Here is a 24691-nt window from a genome sequence, read left to right on the forward strand (position 1 = left end):
TACATTAAACAGGTTGCAAGGGCCCTGCTATCTGCGGGGATGAAAAGGAGGGTCCGATGTAAAAAGTTTGCTCACGCCTGTCCTCGAAAGTCACAGGAACAGCACTGTGATCTCAAAGCCTGAATTAGAAGGCTGCCTATAGAGTTTATGGCTAGATACCTTAGAATGTGAATCATAAAAGCACTCATACTAGGCGGGGAGCTGTCCAGCTTAGCCAATGGGGAGCTGTCTAAGCTAGCCAGTGGGTGATACTGAGGCAAAAGGTGTGTCTAATGCCCTGCCCCTCTGGTGGAAATAGCTACCCAAATAAAGGCTTCAGGAAGATACCTATCTCTAGCAGCCACCCACAACTAGGAATCCTTCCCCTAGAGTCAGTCTGCTTACATGCCTCAGTTGTCTTGTGAGAAAGAGCTTAGCACCTGCCTCATCATGTCATTCCCTTCACCAAGAACCAGAAGCCAGTATCAGCAAGGGAGAGCTTTGTTAAGGTTTAAATTGTTTGTCAGATTCCTGCCACACCAGTCTGTCTACCTCACCATCCAGCTCCTCGAGAGTCTACCAGCCTTAGCCTCCCATTACAGGTAACAATTAGCAAATCTCATTTCCAGAGTTTCCCAAGGATATCTTTCTGCAATGTTTAGTCCCTCTCAGTGGACACTCATAGAAATTAACTGCTGCAAGAGATACAATACCCACACCTCCCTATTAGGTTAGCTCAAGGTGGAGGTGCCTATGTTGAAGGCTGGACCTTAAGGGGGATCATATCCCATGGTTTTGGCAGCATGTTGTTGTCTCCATAATTTATGTGACAGTAAGGGGGAAGCTCTTGCTTATGGGTGGAGCACTAAGGCACAGTGCTTGGGTGCACAGTTTAAAAAGCCAGACACCTATGCTGTTGGAGAAGCCTGTAGCATGGCCATCAACATAAAGTTGGCTCTGAGGAACCACTTTGACAATGAGGGGTGCTGACATTTGTCTGTTTTGGGGTTGCTTCCCTGCATCATTCCACTGCACCCTGCATGCAAGGCTTCTTGTTACACAAAGGGATGATACAGGCTTCCCCTGGGGCCAGAGCAATTGGTATGGCTGTTATAACACAAAATAAAATAATTGAACACTCCATCCGTTTTTATTTTATTCACCGGTGCAAATCACAGTCATGCAGCAGCGGGGGAGAATGCTTTCTGGTACGGGAGGGTGAGGGTTTCAGAAAAGTATTACAATTGCGTCAATGTCTATCTGTCAAAGTCACGGAAGTGTTGGGGAGTAGAGTAGTCGTAGAAAGCCATTCTCAGACATTGAAAAGGAGTGTGTGGGCATAGAGGGAGGGCTGCTGGGTACAGACTTAAACATGTCCTGCCAGGGATGGCTCTGTCAGGCTGTGTCTACACTAGCTCCTTCGAAGTCCCTTTACTCCTCAAAATTTTGCTACAAACAAGCCAGCACTTTGAATTTTCACACTTCAGAGTTCCCACGGGGGAGATTTTGCCTAACGAAGTGCTCCGTGTGCACTTCAACACTTCATTAGTAATCTCCCTACATCTTAATTACCATACCCCCTTGGAAGTTCGGGGCTAGTGTAGACATAGCCTAAGAGTGTAGCAGGAAAGTTAATGGATAAAGAGTTCTGATGGAGGTACTGGCAGGGAAGACTTTGCCAGTTGTGTTCACTCTGCCTCTTAATTAGACAGCACAGCCTGTCTGAGTGGTCGTCCATCAGTTTCAGCACCCGTTCAGTGGTTTCGTTTCTGACTTTCATCGCCTTGGCACTCCTCCATTCCCTTCTGTTACATTTGGAGCAAGGAGTGTTACAACACTTCCCACACTAGATCCTGTCTCGTCCATCTCCTTTACTTCCTGAGATTACAAAGACTGTCAGCAGTGCAAATTGTCTGCATTCTCAAGGTTGTGCCTGCAAAAAGTGACCGTTACCAACAGAGTGACTGTTGCAGCCCCGAAACAGGGTTGAAACATTTTACTGAAATGTGTTCTTAGGAAGAGTAGCTGCCAATGTGCCTGCTCCTCTATAGATGGAGAGTTACCTCTTACAACACTGTGATCATGGTGAGTTTTAAATGGAGGTGGGAGTTGGAGGAGGAGCAGAAAAGGTGTGCAGGGAGTGTCAGGGACTGGGGTGGGGGGCGTGACAAAGAAATTACATTCCTGGCTTGTTCTGTAAATGCACATGGAAAGTATTCTAAAAATCCTTCACTTGTCCACAAGTTGTCATAACTATGGGGGACATCTCCCTCCTGAAAGTTAACAGGTGCACCCGTGATCTGCTTCTGCATGCAGGTGGGGAGTGGCCAGTCCCATATGCAGCCCAGCTGTTTGCTGCATTGGTACCATCAGCAAATATTCAAGAATGGATTGGGAGAGTGTTATAATATGGGTATGGGGAAATTCTAGTGTTGCCTGGAACCTCTGGGAGAAAACTCAGGCTTTCGACAACATCACTCTGCAAGATTTTCTTGTACATCTCTGAGGGCATAAATGCCTCCTTGGCCATAACACTGAGCCAGGCAGGGCATAGCTAGCTCACAGAAACAGTCACTAGGAACCAACCACCTCCCCCCTGTGCCACACACACCATGTTGCAATAAAGCAACTTATCTTCCTGTGTCTCATCCCTGGGTTCACTCTGCATGCTGTTGCTGATACTGCTTGGGCTCAGGACTTGTGAACAATACTTGGCTGCCTTCAACGGGGGGTGACCCCGCTGTGAGTCCCATGTCATCCTCTAGCTCCTCCTCTTCATCAAGAACTTCTTGCTCAGCGTTAATGTCTTTTTTTCCTGACTTCTGAAGGATCCACAGGACTCTGCTGTTGACCTTGGATCACCTCCCAGGATTCTGTCCCATTCTTTATAAAACAGCATGTCTTGGCATGCCCCAGAATACTTGTTTGACTCCCTTGCATTATGGCAAGTCTGGCACGGTACCTTTATCTTCGCTCAGCATCGAAGGGTGTCCATCATATCCCTTCTCCCAAAAGGATTGAGAAATAAGCCCCTGTGTCTGTCCCAGTTCCTGTGCTTCCTGGCAGTTGTGACACCACCAGTTTTTCACCTCACAGCATTATCAGATCTAAAGTTTGGCAAAGCTCCATGCAGGACAGCATTTGGAGGGATAGCACCCCTGCTTCCCTGAGAAGGGGCTATAGAACCCCTTCACACAGAGGCAGCCTGCAGGAAATGGATTTTAAAAGGTCCGAAGGCTCACAGGGAGCTGAGGACATTCTGATTAGCTGGCTGCAGAGCAGCAGAGTTCAAGGTGCTGGCCAGAGTGGCTACTTGGAAATGGGGAGAAAGCTCCTGGAATTCTCTAAAATGCACAATACCAGCTGTTTTGTACACATTTAATGATTGTCGACAGTAAAGACAGTGTGAGGGACAAAAGTCCCTTGAGGAAGTTTTTTGTCACCAAAACTGGCCTTTTTGCACAACTCTTGGCACATTGCTGTGAGAATGTTCTCTGTGTTTTGTTGCCAAAAACCGGCAACAAATTCTGTCAGTGTAGACATGCTCTTAGACAAACTTGTTTATCCACCTTACGCAGATTGCTTGGTGTGAACATAATTTATGAACATATCTGTAGACTTACCAGGTGTTGCTCAAGTCCAGGAGGTGGGGAGCTGCACAACCTACCACCCGGCCTCTGCCAGGGGCTGGCCTGAATGGGGCAATGTGCCCCACCTGTTGGCCTCTCGCCAGGGGCAGGGAGGAGAATGTGCAGACCAGCTGTCTGTGCTCCCCATGGCCAGCCTGGGGCAGCAGGACCATGAGGCAACCAGCAGCTGCTTTCCAGGGCAGGCTGGGATGGCAGTGGTTCTATTGCCAGCCAGCGAGTGATCACTGGGGTGCTTGCTGTTCCACTGTGATCACTCATGAGTATTACTCCCTTGTGCTTGCTGCCCTCCGTGGTCATGCATAAGTATAAATGTCCCTGCTTTCACAACCCTCCCTTTCTGTTTAATATGAAACAATCACATTCCTTGCATATCTCATTATCCTGCAGAGCCAAGCTCTGACTTTGCTTTAAATTATGATAAGAGGCAGCTGCAAGCTGAATTTGGAGGTCCTAGCTCTTACCATTTAAGAGGAATTCTTGAACAAGAATTTGACAAAGTGGGTCTTTGCCCATAAAAGCTTATTCTCCAAAAATCTGTTAGTTTATAAGGCGCCACAGGACTTCTCATTGTTTGAACAAATGAACTCACAGGTGAACATACAGACATGCACTAGCAAATGTGTGCAGTGTGATATACAGCATTTGTGTAATGATAGAACAATCTGTTGGTTTAATTTCAAAAGATAATATACATTGAAGAGTAGAATCCAGTATTCTTACATGGCTATATAAAACATACACCTGATTGTATGTTATCCAATATGTGAATGTATTATGGTTGCAGTACTGCCATACAGCCATACCATATAGCTACAATACTAACAAAATAGAAACCTAATCTACAATTCCTGTATAAAATGAAGGGTTCTGTCTTAAATACATTTGGGTTTTTGCCATGATTTTCAGAACACCAAGTAAAAGTGGAGAAAAGTTAATGTAACTATTGAAAATACTTTGGAAATTGTCCATCTGAAGTTCCTCAACCTTTGGTAATTAGAGACCATACTATGGAGATTGACAGAGTAAATTAGCAGTTAATGTTTACACAACAAAACATATTCCGAGTATAAAGTCATACATTGATGTTACCAAAACCTAAGTCCAGAAAAGTACAGTGGAAACAAGACCCGATACTTTTTCTTGTGCCAATACAAACAGCAATTACAGCATAGTGTGTGAGGAGTCATAAGAAATACTACTGCATATCAGTAGTTCAACAAAGTCAGCACTTTGGTGTAATTGTGGGGAAAAAAACATTTGAGATCCCAGCAAGAAATAGCCATTTATACTTTTAAGCTAATCCTTGATAAAACAATGCTGGGGTCACAAGAAGGCTATTCTGCCAATTTTGCTTCACTGTGGGATCCATTGACATCTGGCTGAGCTGCGGAAGCTGGAAAATTTCTTTAATGTTCTCTTGACAGTAAAATGGACATGTGGAAAACATTCTAATCTGTTAATCTTTGGGGCTTCTGAAAATAGGACATTTGGCTTTATACTTTGTGCTGATAAGTATTCAGTCTCTAGATCTAGTTGTAAGTTAACAGCACCTGAATGGAGAATACAATCCTTGTTTCCCAAATACGGTGGAAGAGAAATGCACACCTGTATAATTGACATGATATAATAAATGCCAATACTTCTTTTTGTTTTAGCATATTCTGCCACTTTTCTCTTCTTCATAGTGAATATGTTTTATCAATAAATAGGAGTGAGCCCTATTAAAATTTATTTTTTTTACATCCTGTCCAGCCTCAGCTTCCAGATGGGGCACTATCTAAATGATCAGTTTATATTTTCATGCTCGGGAGTCCTATGCTGCATTTTTTACTTAGAAAAACTGCTAATGAAGGGTAACTTTAGCTGAGTAAATGCAGGATCAATCCACATTCTGATAATTAATGAATTTTAAGGTAGCATTGGTGAACTAAGATTCTGTGAATGCACTAATCCAGATTGATGCTGATTTAAATCAAGCTGCTTCAGTAGACTGATAAGAACTTCTAGACTATAGAAGTGTAGAGGCAAAAGAGAGGAGCTAGGGGCAGGGGGAGGATACAAAAAATAGATCCTTCTGTTATAATAAAAACAAATGGCTACATCTACACTTGCATTCCTCTTTCAAAAGAGGAATGCAAATGAATCACTGATTTACATATCTAATGCTTCATTTCCACAATGTCTTTTCGAAAGAGATTCGTTTGAAAGGAAAAAGCAGTGTAGATGTGGCTTTTTCTAAAATAAACCCTGTTTTCGAAAGAACCCTTATTCCTAAATTTTTTATAAGTAATAGAAATAAAGGTTGTTTTGAAAAGAGGGTTTATTTTTGAAAGAGCCACATCTACACTGCTTTTTTTCTTTCAGAAGACTCTCTTTCGAAAAGAGATGCAAATGAAGAGTATGTTTTGTAAATCAGTGCTTCATTTGCATTTCTGATTTCCTTCATTGTAACAAGTGTAGACATAGCCAACATGTTTTGAATTACAAGAGAAAAAGCTTGAATTTGGTTCTTATGGCTTGTCATCCCATTGTCTCATTCATACAAAGACAATATAGTGGCAGAATACTGAATGACTTCCTCAGTCTAAAACATAATCTGGCTCTATTGTTGAGTTACCTACCTAGTATTGTTTATTTCCTGTAATACTCAATAAAGCATTGCCTCATTCCTTTGGTTACTTACCTCTGATGTTAGAAAACCAGCAGCAGGACTGAGATACTTACCTGCTTTTCTTATATCAGACCGCTGATGTACCATTGCTTCCTTCATATTAGCTAGGGAGCTTAAGTACTCCAACAGACACCACCTAGGGAGGGTAAGATAGAACTTGGGTATCTCCGTTATCTGCAGGACCAAATGGACCTCTTCCATTGCTTTGTCAGCATGCCCTGGTGAAGTGGAAATACCAGAAATGATTGTACAATGCACAAGTCAAGGAGACATAGGTGAGTATCTGTTCATCCAAGAGAAAGAGAGGAAGGCTTCCAAACTGCACTGCTGCCTCGGAAACTCCTTGCACGTGCTAGTAACACTATTGGACGTAGTGCAGAGTGGAGCTGAATTCCTGATTTTTTCATTGTGTTTGGTCATGTGCATTCCACTCAGATGTGTGCACGCTTGTGTATGGTACCTGTAAGAGTTTTTTCTCCTTGCAGTTAGCTTCAGGGTTGGTCTGAGTGTCCCCTGGTGCCTCTGTGGCATCCAATATAGAGCCCTGCTGATCCACCTCCTCCCCAATTGCTTCTTACCTCCCAGGACAGGTGGAACCTCTCTGTGCTTGTCGTCAGTGAATGTGCTAGCAGTTAGCTGTTCCAGGCTGTTGTGAATAGTTAATAGTTGCAGTTCATTTGTAGTTAGACTCAGGGGTAAAAGTAACTTAATACTTTTACAGTTATTGTTGTATTGCAAGCCAGGTCCCTGCTAGCTCTTTAAATAGCTTCCTGCTGCCTTTTGCCGCAGCTCAGCCAGTTCTTGCTGGAGCTACACATATCATGGCACACTCACTTACTTTCACCTCTGAGTATAGTTGTTAGTTGTTGGATTTGGGTCTTTGAGAAGGTCACTTCCCCTCCCTGAAGTCTCTGACACTGGGGCATGCATAGGTCACTGCCCAGCTTCAAAGCCTGTCCAGCCTGCAGCAAGTGCATGCTCAGGAGCGACCTCCACAATTTGTGCTTGAAGTGTCTGGGCAAGAGTCATCAGAGGAGTCGCTGCTCAGTTTGCAAGACCTTCAGATCTAGGACTTTGAAAGACAAAGCTCAGTGTCTGAAGGTGATCCTGGTGGAAGCAGCTCTTCAACTGTAATCAGGCCTGGGGTCTTCAGACCCAGCGCTGAGGCTGTCGTCCTCAGTGCAGAGCACTCTGGTGCTGTCAGCTGGCCTGGCAACAAGTAAGGACAAGATGTCCGAGTTCTGAGCAACTATGCCAAGAGATCCCCAGCTGATACGCAGGCACTCTCTCAGTCCCTATTGCCTCCGATAAAGAAGAGGCATGACAGGAGTCTCTCTCTCCCACTTTGAACTACAGGGAGTTGAGAGCCAAACAAGGCCACACCATGACCAGTGTGCCTTTGGAAGTTCTTGTGTCAATTCCTGCTGACAGCTGGTGGATGTGTCTGCAACCTGCCTCATTGCCGCTTTCAAGCAGAAAGCTGCAGCTCCCTTTGATGTTGAAGGCATTCTGTGCCACACAGGCCCTTATGCACATCACAGTGCTGTTCTTCCCACAAAGGAGAAAGAGACTGCTGAGGAGAATGGGCACTCGCTCTCTGTTGAAACAACTGGAGAAGGTTTGGTGCAGGTAAGTGATTAATATCCCTGTATGAATGAGCTTGCCATCTCTACACACCTTGGCCACATGCTGCACTATTACCAGTCAAGTGAGGGATGACATGGCATTCAGTGAGGCAGTTCTCCAATCAGTGCAGAACTTCGACTGCATCTCCTAACTAGGGCTTGTGAGTCTTTTGATTATAATGCACATGAACAAACACTCAAATTAGAAAAAACAGTTATGTACCTACTGATAACTCTCATTCTATGAGATGTGTTTGTTCCAATACCTGCCGTCTTCCTCTGTCAGAGTAACAGGCAAAAAGGTGACGGAGCAGATTAGCAGGATTCTATATTGGACATTGTGGAGGCGCCACTCCGGGAGACACCCAGACCAACCCTCCGGCTAGCTGTTAGGGGAAAAGTTTTCCAGCTACCATGTGCTTGAGTGGACATTGGAATGGACATGATCAATGCATCTGGAAGAATAGTTACAAGAAGGTACATGACCATTTTTGCTGTCAGGCATGACTACCATCACATCAGTCCAACAGGGGACTTGGTATGAAATCTGCAGTGGGGAAACAACATGGAAGAAGAGGGCCTGGAGCCAGCTGGCATCATTAGGCTACTGGATAAGTCCAATATTATTCCTGAAGTCATGCCACCAGTTCCCTCAGTCAGTGGACACCTGCTGAGCAATCCTCAGGCCACACCCAGTGGATTTGCAAGCCACCAAGTTGTTCCTGTGTTGTATGGGTTTTCAGGGCCATGCCTACCCTCATGAAACTACTGGTTCTACTGTGAGAGGCCAGCCCAGGTCAGTCATGTGTCTGTGGTGAGGGTCGTCCTCTCCTTACTAGCTGTGTGGCAGTTGGCTTACAAAACAGAGTGGAAGTTAAAATCAGGAAATGCTTTTGTGCTGTCTGTGGTGGTGGCACAGGCTTTAAGGGTAGCAGGTGCTGATGTGTGAGGTCTCTGGCTGCAATGTAGTCTCACTTCATTCTTTTGGATATCCTGATGGTACAGTATTGTGATAACCGTATTATGAAATGAACAAGTACTGCTATACTTTCCGGTCCTTTTTTACACAATCATTGCTACATATTTAAACTGTCACAGTCTATGCTACTCGTTATATTTTTCACCTTACAAAGGCAATGTAAAGGGAAAAGTTTCTTCTCTTTAATATACAATTACAAACCAAAACTATGCATTTGGCATGCTTTGCATATTGAAATTTCTATCCTATATGAAGGTGTAAACTATAATATTTTCAAAATATGGTCTATTTATCATATTTAACTGGTATACACCATTTTAAAAATGAGGAATTTCCCATAAATTAAAAGAATCATTAAGGATGCTTAAGGAAGCACCTACCTATATAAACCCTTATAAGAAAGGAAATATCAAGTTAATGTATCCTTTCTTTAATACACGTTAACTCTCACACACATTCCTCACAGTCAGACTTCAAGTTAAGACCTTAGCTTTCGCCTCAAACAACTTCATAGGAAACCAACACATCATGTAGTTATTTGTCAATGATGTATAACATGTGTGACGATGAGTTTAGAATTAACATTTGGTATTATGGTCTGATTGTGAGGAATGCAGTGTACATGATATTTTGGCACCATATACAAGAACATAAAAAGGCCATACTGGGTCAGACCAATGGACCCTGTATTGCTATATCTTATCTTCCAGAAATGGCCTGTGCCAGATGTTTCAGATGGAATGAACAGGGCAACTATCAAGTGATCCAACCCTTGTCATCTACTTGCAGCTTCTGACAATCAGAGACTACATACACTCCATAGTATGAAAACAAAAAGCAGTCAAGTAGCACTTTAAAGACTAGCAAAATAGTTTATTAGGTGAGCTTTCATGGGACAGACCCACTTCTTCAGACCATAGCCAGACCAGAAGTCTGAAGAAGTGGGTCTGTCCCACGAAAGCTCACCTAATAAACTATTTTGCTAGTCTTTAAAGTGCTACTTGACTGCTTTTTATTTCGATAGTGTATAGACTAGCACGGCTTCCTCTCTGTTTCCATAGTATGAGTTTGCCCCCTGACCATTTTGGCTCACAGCCATTGAGCTATCCTCAATTCACTTACCTAATTTTTTAACACAGTTATACTTTTGGCTTTCATAATATCTCCTGATCATGAGTTCCACAGGTTGACTGTGCATTGTGTAAAGAAATGTTTTATTTATCTGTGTGACTATAATATAATATGTATATCAGCTGGTGTATCTCAGGAGATCGTTCTTATAGAGAGAAGTTAATCACCTGCCCTGCACCAAAGCCTCTCCAGTTTATTTCACTGTCTATAAGCCACACATTTGATTCTCCATCCATTCTCTCCTGATTAATTCTATGCTGTCACCCCTTTTTTCCAGAAAAATTTCATTTTGTAATAGAATAAATTATCTGCCCCACCCACCCTCTGTGCACAAGGACAAGCTGGCCACCCTCTGCCCACCAGCATTCCCCAGTACATTCTCTGGCTCACACCCCATGGTCTGTGCCCCTAAGTAATCACTTCTCTGTAGCTGCTATCTAAAGTTCCCGTAGAGTTGCTTCTGTATCTACTACCCCACATCTGTGTCTAATCTAATATTTGCCCTCAATTTACGATTTTGCGATATTCAGGCCTCCATATCACCCTTCTTCCTCACACTCTGCCCCACCATTCATTTTTATTTACACTCTTCTCCACCAAGCCTGCCACATCCACTTAAAGTTCACCATAAATGTCCTATCCCCACAGCTCAGTCCCACCTCTGCAGCCTGCATCCCAACCAACTCATCCTTGTGGCCCTACCCTCCTCTCAATCCATTCTCTGCACACATCACTTAATGCATCCTACCTAGCCAACACCCTTGTTCTAGTATGTCTGACACGCCCTCAGTCTTTCTGCAAGACCCTTCAGTTGGCTGATTCTGTTTCCACCACCAGTTTGATCCCCATCAAGCTCGGCTGTTGTTTGTGCTCTTCCTGCTGTCTCAGCAAAGTTATCCTTTACCAAGACTACCCTCAACAAATTGATCCTCACCTGAGTTTAAATGATCCTCCTCAGTCCAATCCCACTCCTCAAAAACATCTTCAGAGCTTATTTTCTTTGGCTGACATGAAAGTGGGGATAGAGGGTCCCATGGCTGCCCTTAGCTGTTCTTTAAGTAAGGGAAACCCCTTTGGGTGTGTGTCTTTTATCCTCTGCTACCTCCGCCCTAAGCTATGATATCTCCTGGTAGTCTTACAGGCTTCCTAGTGTTCTCATTGCCTGGCAAGGAAGCAGCCATAAATGCTCTGTTCTGCACAGTAGGAAGGAAGCAGGTGAACAAGGCAGGATCTTCTTAACAAAATAGTCTGCCACAATTTGTAATTAAAGACTGTATCACAGTGCATACTCACATGGGGAATGCATTAGGTCTGCACTTGCAGCTTTGATATTGTGTTTGCTAATTTACTGAGTGCTTGACTTCGTAAGGTTAATGCTTATATAATGTGAGGCAGGGGTTGTATGCCATTTTCAAGATTCTTAAAAAGCAAACTGAATACAAAAAGCCCATTCCATAGAATCCATATTGATCTCTGTCTCCACCTATAGGACATCAGAAGCATTGCAGCCTTTAGACCCATCGTACAGACTTCTACCACTGCTGCTAATGGTAACTGGTAGTAGAAGTAGGCAGTTATCTTCCAAGTAGACCAGCTGTTTGAGGGAGATGAGACAAGGTGTACCAGTGGGCTTCAAAACTATTTGCTCTACAGCAATTGTAAGGAAATACTTGCCAAGTCCTTACTGTTTTGGGCTGGAGTACTCCCAATGCAGATGGAATCTATCCAGAGCTGTCAAATTGTAATCAATCTGTAATAATCAAATGGTAATTTTCAAGGGTATCTAACTTGGCCCAATCTCTGCAGATTTTCAAAGACAAAATAAAAGGCATCTCTCTGATACCAGGACCACCACATGTTTCAAGTTCCTTCTCCAAATCGTATACCTTTAAGAAATATTTTATATTAGCAAAACCTCATATTTTTCCTTACCTCATTCTCTGAAAGGGTGGAACCTATTTTTACTGAAACTTTCCCAAACAGTTCAGGCTGAGGCAAAGACTTGGTGTGAAGAATTTCAGCTACAGAGTTTAAAGACAGAAAAAGTAAAGAGTAGCTGAAAATAAGGTTTTGTAATTTAAAGTATTAGGCACCCTGAACTATGTATCGACAGGTTTGCCTATAATAATGGGTCAGACGCTATATGAAAAGAAGTGTGAAAGAGGTTAAAATGTAACTGACATATTGACCAATGTCTTGTAGAATTGTTTCCCATGCTTTTGTTAAATATTAAGTTTAATTTTGTTGCTGAATGCATGAATTTTTCATAAGTGATGGAAACAGTAATTTTATAGATTTTAATGTAGCAGTGACACCATGTGGTCAGTGGCATATTGGGTTTCACATTTGAATGCATTATTTTCTTGGCCAAACATAAGCATTAGTATCACAGCAGAGAGAGAAAAAAAGAAGCCAAGGGAAGAACCAGCAACTGAAAGCTTTTGCCACAAGAAGAGATGCAAAGTCCCACTGTTTTGCTTTGTGCTTTTAAAGAGCTGTTTAAATTGCTGAAATGCTAAAATAGTATCTGTTGCTTAACTGCTCTTTTCCTATTGAAACAAAATACATGGAAGGGAAACAAAATCAGCCAGACAACTCTGTGAGGCTGTCATGGCATGATTTCTTTTTAGAGAATAAGTGATTTACCAGTTCTCAGAAACCTTTGGTAGCCCGGAAACCAGATAAATAACTTTTCAGCATGCAAAGTGATTCCCTTTGTTCTTTAAGCCAGCTTCCTGACATCCTAGCTTCGTTGGGAGTACTACTAAATTGCTGTCCCCTATAACTACATAGAAATGACAGAAGGGAGCTATAGCAATATTAGCTACTGAAAAGGCTTATGCTTGTGTTAGCCGGTGGCCGGGTAATGTGCGATGAGGTACCAACTATGCCCTTGTTACCATCCAAGTCTTTAACTGCTAGAGCACAGGGCTCCTTCGCAGCGGGCAGCCTGGGCCAAGCTGATGGATGTTGCAGGGTCCTAAACACCCAAGTCTTTTACTGCTAGAGCAGGGAGCTCCTAGCACTCTCACCTATGGCCAGGCTGTGGTAACCAAATGGTTAAAGTTCTTTTTTTTTGTGCTGGCTGTGTTACAGTGATAGAGAGTAACAGCAGTCAGGCTTAGATCTTAACTAGTTACAAGTTTATTAAGCTACAGTTATAAGCATGCAGTTACAAAAGGCTACTGTCTACTTTTTTATGCTAGCAGAGTACAGGTGTTAACAGGTTACTTTACAATTCAATACCACGACGTCTTAATGCAACAGCATCTATCTATAGAGCTCTAATTCTTTTACTGTGCGCACCAAAAGGAGACCTTAATATGGGTACGTCTTACCCTCCCTAATATGGGTATATCTTACCCTCCTTGCATCTCTTGATACCAGCGTGGCCAAGCCAGGATCGGTCACTCAATTCAGCGGAAAGACGAACACGAGGTTGGGCGTCCCCAGTTGCGGATCTCGGTAGGCAATCACCTGGCCCGACCAGCAGGTAATTGGTGGGAATGCACTCAGCGTCAGAGTGCTGCTGGGCCCATCTTTATACCCCCTGGGTCACGTCTTCTCTTTCTTATCTATGGTGTCAGATTGTACTGGTCTGTCTTTTGTGACACCAGTTTTTACAAGGGCAATTCTTACTTAATTTGCACTTGTAAGACAGGAGATAAGCAATTTGGGAGTACAGGACATTCTTGTGCAAGGGCGGAGATTTCTCTTCTGGGATGGCTGTGTGGGCGCATCAAATCCATTGATGCCAGCTAAGGGCAGTTCTCTGAGGCCCTTCATTAACGGTTAGCCTGCTAGCCCTCTATCTGTGTTTTCAGTTCCTCAGGGTCACGATGAGCCAGCACATCTGGGCCCCTTTAGGAAGGCATCAAAGACTGTGCTGTTTAACTGCTGTTCAGTGCCCTGTGTGCTCTGAGGCACCTTAGAGGGGAGGCAAAAGCTGGTCTGTAGTGGGAAGATATTGTATGGCTACAGCTTGGAAGTACTCTATTGATACATGGAAACATGTCATATCAGAGCTGCTGCTCCCTGATTCTGCTCTCAGCAGGATATGCCCTTTTTCCCCAAAGCCTGAGGAGCCCCACATTATGCTGGAATGCCAACAAGGGCAGAACCCATCTTGATCTCTACATGTTAAATTCTTACTTGGCGAAAATGCTGGCAGTAGAGTTGCATTTCCTTTGTTTGTTTGTTTGTGCCAAATGCTTTCTGTAACCAATGAGAGTTCAAAGAAGAGCTAGATAAATTCATGGAGGTTGGGTCCATAAAATGCTATTAGGCAGGGTGTAGGAATGGTGTCCCTGGCCTCTGTTTGTCAGAGGCTGGAGATGGATGGCAGGAGATAAGTTGCTTGATCATTGTCTTTGGTCCCCCCGCCCCCCGGGGCACCTGGCATTGGCCACTGTCGGCAGACAGGATACTGGGTTAGATGGACATTTGGTCTGACCCACTAATAGCCATTCTTATGTTCTTATGTTCTTAGGCATTTCCCAGGTGGAAAATGGGTAGGGTACTAGACAAGCATGTGGAAATTCAGTTACTGACTCTGCCACAAAGTTCGTGTGCAATTTTTGGGCATTTCACTCTGCCTTAAATTGTGCCAATATATATCATTATATTATCAATAGTCTTGTAATATTAGATAGTTTTCTTAAAAGCTTATTGCTAGACCAAGGTGATCGTGAATCTCAGCTTTCATTTAAAATAATAGTACAAACTCTTTTTGTTGCAGTGACAACTTTGAAAACATTTACAAAATCTTGTGGTTTTAAATCTCTTTGTTTAGTAAGACCCAGACCCATGATTTTTCAACGGTTGGACTTGAGGTTGCCTCATTTCTAAGTGTGATATAACCATATATCAATATCTTACAGCAACATATTAATATTTGAAAGGCTGGGACACTACAGTCAATCATGCAGAAACCTTCAAACCCATTCAGTAACAGAGAGGAAGCCGTGCTATCAAAACAATCACTATCAAAACAATATCGAGTCAAGTAGCACTTTAAAGACTAGCAAAATAGTTTATTAGGTGAGCTTTCGTGGGACAGACCCACTTCTTCAGACCATAGACAGACCAGACCAGACTCAATATTTAAGGCACAGAGAACCAAAAACAGTAAGCAAGGAGGACAAATCAGAAAAAGATAATCAAGGTGAGCAAATCAGAGGGTGGAGGGGTGGCGGGGGAGGTCAAGAATTAGATTAAGCCAGGTACGTAGATGAGCCCCTATAATGACTCAGAAAGTTCCCGTTCCGGTTTAAACCATGTGTTAATGTGCCGAATTTGAATATAAAAGCCAGCTCGGCTGCTTCCCTTTCCAGAATGGTGCAAAAATTCTTTTTCAGTAACACACATACCTTTAGGTCATTAATAGAACGCCCCATTCCACTAAAATGTTGACTAACTGGTTTGTGTGTCTGGAGTGTTTTGATGTCTGTTTTGTGCCCATTAACCCTTTGTCTAAGGGAGTTAGAAGTCTGTCCAATATACAAAGCATCTGGGCATTGTTGGCACATGATGGCATATATGATGTTAGTAGAGGAGCATGAGAAAGTGCCTGTGATTCTGTGAGTAACCTGGTTAGGTCCAGTGATGGTATTTCCAGAGAAGATATGTGGACAAAGCTGGCAGCAGGCTTTGTTGCAGGGAAAGGTTCCAGGACTGCTATTCCTGGGTTATAGACTGTGGCTGTTAGTGAGGATCTTCATAAGGTTGGGAGGTTGCCTGTAGGAGAGAACAGGCATGTCACCCAGGGCCTTCTGGAGTGTTGCATCCTGATTAAGGATAGGTTGTAGGTCTTTAATAATTCGTTGCAGTGGTCTGAGTTGAGGGCTGTAGGTGATGACCAGTGGTGTTCTGTTCTTGGCTTTTTTGGGCTGACCTTGGAGTAGCTAGTGTCTGGGTATTCGTCTGGCCCTGTCAATTTGTTTTTTTTACTTCTCCTGGTGGGTAATTCAGGTTTATGAATATTTGGTAAAGATCTTGTAGTTTTTGGTCTCTGTCACTATAGGGGCTCGTCTGCATATTTGGCTTAATCTAATTCTTGACCTCCCCCCCACCCCTCCACTCTCTGATTTGCTCACCTTGATTATCTTTTTCTGATTTGTCCTCCTTGCCTACTGTTTTTGGTTCTCTGTGCCTTAAATATTGAGTCTGTTCTGGTCTGACTATGGTCTGAGGAAGCCGGTCTGTCCCACAAAAGCTCACCTAACAAACTATTTTGCTCATCTTTAAAGTGCTACTTGACTGCTTTTTGTTTTGAAACCCATTCAGGCATCAGTGATCAATAACACTGAGTCATGTATACCTGGCCTCTCTCTCAACAAAACAGGCAGGCGAACGCACAGCAGACAGAGTTGCCCATTGTTCTGAATGACCTGTCTCTCGAGGGAAAACCCCCCTGGAGCATCCACACAGCTTTTTTGTCGACAGAAACTGTCGACAAAAGGCGGTCTTCCTCATTTGGGAGAGGCAGAAGGTTGTTGGTGAATGTGCCAGGTTTTGTTGAGGTACCATTGACAAATCCTTTTTGTGTGTGGATGCACCACTATTTTTGATGACGAAACCAGGTTTCTTCAGCAAAATTTGGTAGTGTAACCACAGCCAATATATTTCAAAAACTGCATGATCAGATTGCTTGAGTTCCTTAGCTCGTTACCTCCTATAATAGCAGAGTAAGCATTTTGCATTTGCTGAAAGAGGCCTTGTTTTACATTGAACATCCACTTTCAGCCCTCCTTGTGGAAACCAATATGTCTTGCCAGAGCATCAAAAGCCAAACAGTTTTGCAGTACATGCGAAGCTCACTAAGAAGATACCGGCTGGGTATACTTTCAGACTCTGTGTACTTGGACAGTATTTGCAGCACTGTTAACCAAAAAAAAAAAAAAAAAAAAAAGTCAACCTTCAGTTTTTAACAGAGTGAAATTTATGCCTATGTTTTGTCACAAGATATTGTGAATGGATGTCAGAGGGCATATCTACACAACAATTAAACCACCTGTGGCTGGCCCATATCAGCTGATTCAGGCTCGCAAGGCTTGAAGTATGGGGCTCTAAAACTGTAAAGTAAACATTTGGGCTTGGACCCATTACACAGTCCTAGAACTCTAGATCCCTGCAAGACTGGAATATGTATATCACAGTTTATAGCTTTGCAGCCCAAGCCCAAGTCAGCTAACACAGGCCAACACTGTGTATTTAATTACTCACATCATGATCTGCAGTGATTCTGTGTGGGAGCCAGAAACTACATCTAATTTGCTTGCCTTTCAAAAAACACAAAAACAAACAAAAAAAAAAACGCAAGAGCAGATGGATGCAGCTGTTGATTCTACTGTTGTTAGTTTTACAGACCTCTTGTTAGAGATGTTTATAGATAGGGCTGGAAAGATTACATTTTTATTTGTAAATGTTGGTAAACTTCAATTTTCCTACACAAACAGATGAAAAATATCCATCCATCCTAACACGTTTACAGATAGGCCAAAATAAGAAGAATGCTGTGTGAGAACTTTGTTAGAGTTTGATTTAAGGGTAGCTGCTTGGTATATTTTGGCATGTAAAGTTAACAGTTTCTGTTTTAGCAAGTATAAAGCAGGAACTTTTTAAATCTCAATATCTACTGTCATCACACAATTATTGTCTGACTCCCCAACTCAGTTGTCTGACCATTCTGTAACTTCTCAAAACTGAAAATTTAAATAGGGTTATCATATCTGAACTTTCAAAAAAGAGGACACCCCTGAGAGGGGGTGTGTCTGTATCAGAATCTACCAACTCACTTTGTGTTAATGTATTACACATACTGGCTACATCTACACTAAAAACACATATCTACAGAAGTTAGAGTCGGAAGAGACGTTCCAACACAGCTTCTGTTGACAGATAACATCTACACATAAAAACGGATTGATTTTTCGATCTGTTCTGTCAACATAAGGCCCCCCCCCCCCGGAGCATCTACATGGCTTTTTATAGACAGTTTCTGTCGACAGAACTCATTTTATGTGTAGATGCTCTGTGAGTTTTGCTGACAAAACCCTAGTGTAAACATAGCCACTATTACGTATTAATACAGCATGAGTTGGTAGATAGTGCTATAGATACATTCCTGCTCAGGGGTACCCCCTTTTTTGAAAGTTTAAGTATGGTAACCTTAAATTTAAATAAATAAAAATAATTTAAGTGCTTAAAACCCATAATTTTGAACAACTGTAAAATGTAAATGTAAAAATGGACAATTTAAATGTAAATGCCTAAAAATAAACATTGAGATTATCCATCAAAATTACTTAAAAAAATAAAAATCTAATTCTACCAAGCCAATTTATAAAGGCTCTTTATACATAATACATTAAAGACCAGGGACCATATCCTCACTATATATTGTGTCACAGGCCCCTCTTTCCCTGGTCACAATTTGGGCCATCAGCTTTCCCCTTTGCCAGAAGTTCAGACTAGAATCTGGTTTGTGGGCTAGGGAATCCAGCCACTCCTTCTGGGACTCCCTCCCCTGCTGTATCTACTGTATTCTACTCCTGTTTGTTCCATGTAATTCACCAGTTCATAGTCTGTCTCCTTCACTCACCCTTCCTCCTAACTGGGGAGGCTTTTAAAGGCTTCCAACAGTCCTGACGTGGAATCAGCTGGCCTCTATCTGCCTGGGCTAGCTCCCCACCAGCCTTTCCAAATTGTCCTGCAGCCCTTTGCCCATAGTTAGCAGGCCTTTCTCCCTTTTTGGGCTGCTTTTTCCCTACTCAGTAGCAGCCCTTTGGTCTGACCATATCATAATATTTAGAGCATTAATATAAAGACTTGTATCAAATGTAGCCATTAATCTAAATTGACATAATTGTCCACGCCAAATGTTTAAAGCAGTGGCTACACTTGAAAGATGTGCGTATTTGATTATGAGTGGATAGTATGAAGCATTAAAGTGATCATACTGATGTACCTTATTCCAATTTGAGGCAAAACAAGCTATACATGTGTAAAATGCCTTACTACAGTATATCTGCACCCACAGTGGGACGTTTGGTGGAAAAGTGTATTGGAGAAACATCACCCCTTACTGTCATAGTTATGCTGCCAACTCTTTTAACTGTAGACTAAGTTCCAACCACACCCAGAAGAGAAGGGTATAGTAGGAAAAAATGGCTAAGAGGAGAAAGTATAAAGGTCGTGGTTAAGGTAAAAACTAGTGTTGAAAGTGACTTCGAGGAGATGGGTGACAACAAGGTAGACGTGAACTCAAAGTGTTTTATGGCTACAAAAGAAAGGTCAGTGGGGCAGGATGGAATGCACAAGTGTACCAACTCCTTGACGTTTCTTTCCTGATTAGCACTGGCAGCTCCCATTCCAGGTTGCCATGGGGAGCTTTGGTGCTGAACATGGGCCTGAGAATTCCACTGAGTAATGCTAATGATTAGAACCATAAGTAGGACTCATACTCAGCACTGAAAGGCATACCTGTTGGTGACATTGGAGGCCCGTGTTTCCTGTACACTGCATGGAGAGCATCAGGGGTCTGACAGTGGGATTCACAAACTCCAGTACACTGCCAGCCACATAAATATAATCTCTAATGCAGCGTGTCTACAGTGCAGTGGGCAATGCACTCATCAGAGGGGACTGTTTCCCCTCTATCTCCAAGGAATGATTGATTATCATATATATTTTTTTTTCTGTGTCCAGCCGTCTGTCTGGGCAAGGTCTTACCATGCCCCACCCCCGCACTGTGCTGGCCTCAGCTCGTCACCTGGCCCATGCAGGGCCTAGCACAGCCCCCGGCCAATTGAGCCACCTGCCCTGGCTCAGCCCTTCCCCCACGCAGCATGGGGCCTGGCCCAGCCCCCCAGTGGAGCTTCCCAAACACCTTGTCATCCCCAACCCTTCCTGCAGCCAGCATGGGGCCTGGCCCAGCCCCACAACAGAGTTTCATGCCAGCCTCTCTCCAAACCAGTGTGGGGTCTGGCCCAGCCCCTCGAAAGAGCCCCCCTGTCCCACACTGTGTCAGCCCCAGGCCCTTCTCCAGCCAGTGTGGGGCCTAGCCCAGCCCTCTCCAATGGAGTTCTGCCCACCCGTCCTCTCTATTCTCAGGCTTTCCCCTGGCCAATGCGGGGCCCAGCCCTGCCCCCAGTGAAGCTCCTGCCCTGGCCAGCACAGGGCCTGGCCCATATTCTGTGGTGGTATATTACAATAGTTTTCTGCCTCAAACTTTCTTCCAGCCCAACTTCTGCTTGTGAGCAGAGCTGCAACAGGGCCTTCAGTTTTCTACAATAAGTGCAACAATTTTAACAGTAGAAATGGATAGGACATCACACTAGTCCAGTGGTTAGAGCATTCATGGGAGATTGGAGATCCAAATTGGCTTCAAATTGATGCTTTGCTCGAACCAGTGACGTATTGGGATGGCATCAGTGTTTGGAGATATCAGCACTTCAATCTGGGAACGTAATTCCAAGCTCATTGATTCATTGCCAGACCCATCTGAGCACAGAGTGAGCTAGCACACAAGTAATCGAGTGTAGCCATGACTACGAGTGGTCAGAGGAGTGAGGCATCCAGGTACACTAGACAAAGAATTAGGCACATTAAAACACTGGGTTTTCTCTAATGCTTCAAGCTGAGCATTTGCATGTGTATTTAACTGTGAGCCAAAAGTTATTAGGTCCATACTCTGGAAAATACACTGCAAAACAGCCAACGCATGTGGGGTAAACCTGTTAGCAAGTTATTCTTTTTCTTTCTTGGGCACTGCTCATGGATTCATCAGTAGAGCTGCATCAAGGCGTTTTGTTTTGAGTGTGAAGCTGGAATTCAACTGCTTTGTTTTACATGAAGCTTTTCAAAAGATTTATGAATAGCCCTGCCTTTTGGGACCTACCTCTAAACTATCACTGTAGACACCTAAGACCTGAATTCAGATCTTCTAAACCCCTGCTCACCTGCTGTGTAAGCTTAGAGGTGCCAAAAGTCCTTAGAGATCTCCTTTCTACTAAAAAAGTCCCCACAGCATTTAAACATCTGCTGGTGAGCATGCACAGCCACCACAGTCTTGAAGCCCACCATTTAGCTCATGCTGAAGTCCAAGCTGGCTCCTCAGACTAGAAAGTCCCTTTACTAGCTCATCCATGGGGCCTCAATCCATAAAATCTTCTGAGAGATTGCCACAGAGCATGTGTACTGGAGGGGGTGGGGTGTTCCCCATCACCCTGCTTAACTGTTAGCCCAGTGATACAAGTATTCATCAACAGCATAGGAAGCCCAGGTTCAATTTTTCTCTGTTTGATTTGGATCAAGGAGCTGAATGCGCATCTCTCAGCCCAACAGTTGGGTTATAGGGTTATTTGGTGATGCTCTCCATCTATTTTGTCTGTTGATGCTATGCCACATTGCATATGTACTACCCAGAGGCACTGAGACTGCATCTGGGGTGAGTGAAGTCTCTGCTCTACAGCCTCAGCTGAGAGCCGGCTGACCTTTAGCTCACGTGGTAGAGTCCAGGGCTTTAGACCCTATGCTTACAGGTTCCAACCCTGGGTCCAGCAACCCAGGTCTGTCAGTGTTACACATAAATCATTAAACAGGCATTGGACCACAGAGATAGAGAGGACTCTGGAGTACAGATCTGAAGAACTCTGTGTATTTCAAACACTTGTCTCTTTCAGCAAAACAAGCTGGTCCAATAAGAAGTATTAACACTACCCCCCCCACACACACACCTTTTGTAGGTGGTGGGTGAGTCTATTTCTGCCTTGGCTTTTTGTGAGAAAAGCCTTAGGGGCCTAACTCTAGGAGATGGTTCACTGGAATGACTCCCAATGCCACTAAATGAATGGTGGCTGTGGAAGGCTGGCAAATGTGGCAGCTACAGTGTCAAAGGCTGCTTCAAGTCCTATGGTGAACTTGTGAGAGAGCAATTGAAGTTTCTCCTGTAGGCTAGGGACAGCTCTGTTGTAAGAAAGAAAAATGTGGGAAGTCAGATCTTGTCTCCCATGCCCCGACAGCACTCTCCAGCAGATGCACCAGGTGAGCAGGGCAGAAGGCAGCCCAGCATTCTGACCTATCTTACCTGCAGAGATACAGGGAGTAGCAGGGGGGAAGTTCCAGCACCCAGACCCCCCTGCTGCAGTCCCAAGACTGAAGGAGCTTTACTACCTGCCACAGCCTCAGGGCCGATGGAGCTTGCACTCCCTGCTGTGGCCTGGGGCCATAGGGGGAGTGGGCAGAGCTTCTCTAGTCTTGGAGCCACAGCAAGGGGACCGCAGAATGGGGGCAATCTGGGGGGAATTGAGATAGGACAAAAAGGGCTGGGAATACGGGCAGGGCCACAGGAGAAGGAAGTGGAATTGGAGGGTCCCCACACTTGCTGTAGTTCAGAGACCATGAAACCTTAATCTGCCTACTGGCATTGAAGGCCAGCTTTTAGGAGCCACTGACATGCACAAAGCCACAATAGTTCAGATGCAGGTTACACTGTTATTTTCGTGGTTAAAAAAGTGACCTTGAACCTCTCCATCCTGCAGTAACTTTATTATTGGCCAGACTCCTGCACTAATCCAGAGGTTCTCAAACTGGGGGTTGTGACCTCTTGTGGGGGGGAACAGGGGCACAGGTTATTACATGGGGGAGCTGTCAGCTGTGAGGTCTGTGGGGCTGACAGTTCTGCATCCCCATTACTTTAAATTAATCCACCCTCAGTTTAATATATGGGGGAGGGAGGTCTCACTCAGAGACTTGCTATGTGAAAGAGATTACTAACACAAAAAGTTTGAAAAGCACGGCACAACTCTGGCCTCTGGTCGGAACCTCCTGAATAATAGCCCATAAAGAGCGTTGCCCTATTAAGGACATTGGGTCTGGGCCCACTATTTAGAATTTAAATTAAAGGACAAATTCCAGTGGTTGAAAAAGCACCTTTATCTTGCGTTGCCAATTGCAACTACCATGTGCTGGTTAGCACTGGAATTGGTGGATCGCGCTATGTGATAATGTTGCATTTTTATGTTACTGTTTTCCAGATGGGTGTTGGTGTTGTGGACTCTGCTGTTGCTGGATTAGGTGGCTGTCCATATGCGAAAGGTGCTACTGGAAACGTAGCCACAGAGGATGTGCTTTACATGCTGAATGGTTTAGGGATCAATACGGTAAACTGTTTCACATTCATGTTAGCATATGTACATTTCTTAAGCCTGCCAGTCACAGTGTGTTTGACAAATATAATAGTATTGATATGGAGCTATTTGTTGCAGGAATTTGAAGCTGAAGCTCACTTGAATGGCATATATAGCACACTGGTAAGAGAGAGAAGCTGCTGAACGTGAAGGACTAACCCTAATATTAGCTCAGAAGCTTACATTCACAGCAGGTCCATGAACATAAGCATGACCATCCTGAGTTGGACCAAAGGTCCATCTGGCCTGGAATGCTGTGTGCTGAGAGTGGCCAATGTCAGATACCAATTCACTCACATCAGTGGGAGTCTGTTTGCCAGAAGCTGGGAATGCATGACGGTGGATGGACCACTTGATGATTACCTGTTTTGTTCATTCCCTCTGAAGCACCAGGCATTGGCCACTGTCAAAGGACAGAATTCTGGGCAAGATGGACCTTTGGTCTGACCCAGTATGGTCATTCTTATGTTCCTGGAGCTGTGGATCAGTCCCAAGAGATTATGGGACGAGTGGGAAGATTCACTCTCCTGGCTTCATATGTGAAAAATGCATTCGTGTTTTACATGATTCTGGGGACTGACCAGCCAAATATTTACAGCGATCACAAAATCATTCAGTATCCCTTCAAGCCACTGTAAAACCATCATATTATGTTCACAAAGGTGAGTTACATGATGGCGAGATTAACTTGCTCCCCAGCTCTAGACCAGTATGTCCTGTCTGAGATGCTGAATTTCTACTGACTAGAGCAAAAAGATACCCAGTTTGATTTTGGAAACCAGGTGTAAATGATAGCATAAAAACACAATCACTTTGGTTTCAGGCCTAGTATGGTACCCAAACTGTCCTAACTGCATTAGCCTGTGATTGAAGGGTGTCTTTTTTATTTCAGTCTGAACTGAGGGAAAATGGCTTCAAAATTTTCTTTCGGGTGCTGTTTTCATACACTTATCCATGCCTTTGTCGCCGGCATCTTAGACTACATGATGTGCCTTTAGATCCATGGCAGAGACTTCTACCACGTCTTGGGACTGTTCCCAAACTAAAGTCAGGGAAGACTGCACCTCTCTGTTTAAGTAGTGGTGCAAACAAAAAGCACATTGTGCCTGTTCTTCATGGACTTCAGTTTCTCTCAGTTAGTTTCCAGAGGAAGTTTAAGATGCTGAGTTTTGTCCTATAAAAGCCCTAAATGATTTAGCATCTTACAACCTGCTTTCCACTGGTAATCTGCAGAGATGCTCAGACTCAGAACACCCTGGTTTAAACCCATCCCAAAGCTTAATGTTGTAAAACACAAAAGAGGGAACAATTTCTCCACTTATTACTTTGGCAAAATGCTCACTTTGTCCGTGCAAGATTTATGCAGCAAGGCCTTGGGAATTATGGAAGCAAAAATGTTCAGCAAAGCCCATGACAATATGAAACCAGTCTGTTCTAAGGTTTTATAACACGGGTCACAAAACTTT

General features: G+C 43.7%; 1 protein-coding gene across 1 annotated transcript in view; it reads left to right on the plus strand.

Moving 5' to 3' along the window:
- HMGCLL1 (3-hydroxy-3-methylglutaryl-CoA lyase like 1) overlaps window positions 1–24691 on the plus strand; it is a 140513-nt gene that overhangs the window by 111273 nt on the left and 4549 nt on the right. Inside the window, exon 8 of the mRNA XM_074988884.1 lies at window positions 23073–23198. Within this exon, the coding sequence (XP_074844985.1) occupies window positions 23073–23198 (126 nt within the window). The remainder of the gene's footprint in view (window positions 1–23072; window positions 23199–24691) is intronic.

The sequence above is a fragment of the Carettochelys insculpta genome, chromosome 3 (assembly GCF_033958435.1).
Source record: "Carettochelys insculpta isolate YL-2023 chromosome 3, ASM3395843v1, whole genome shotgun sequence".
NCBI lineage: Eukaryota > Metazoa > Chordata > Testudines > Carettochelyidae > Carettochelys > Carettochelys insculpta.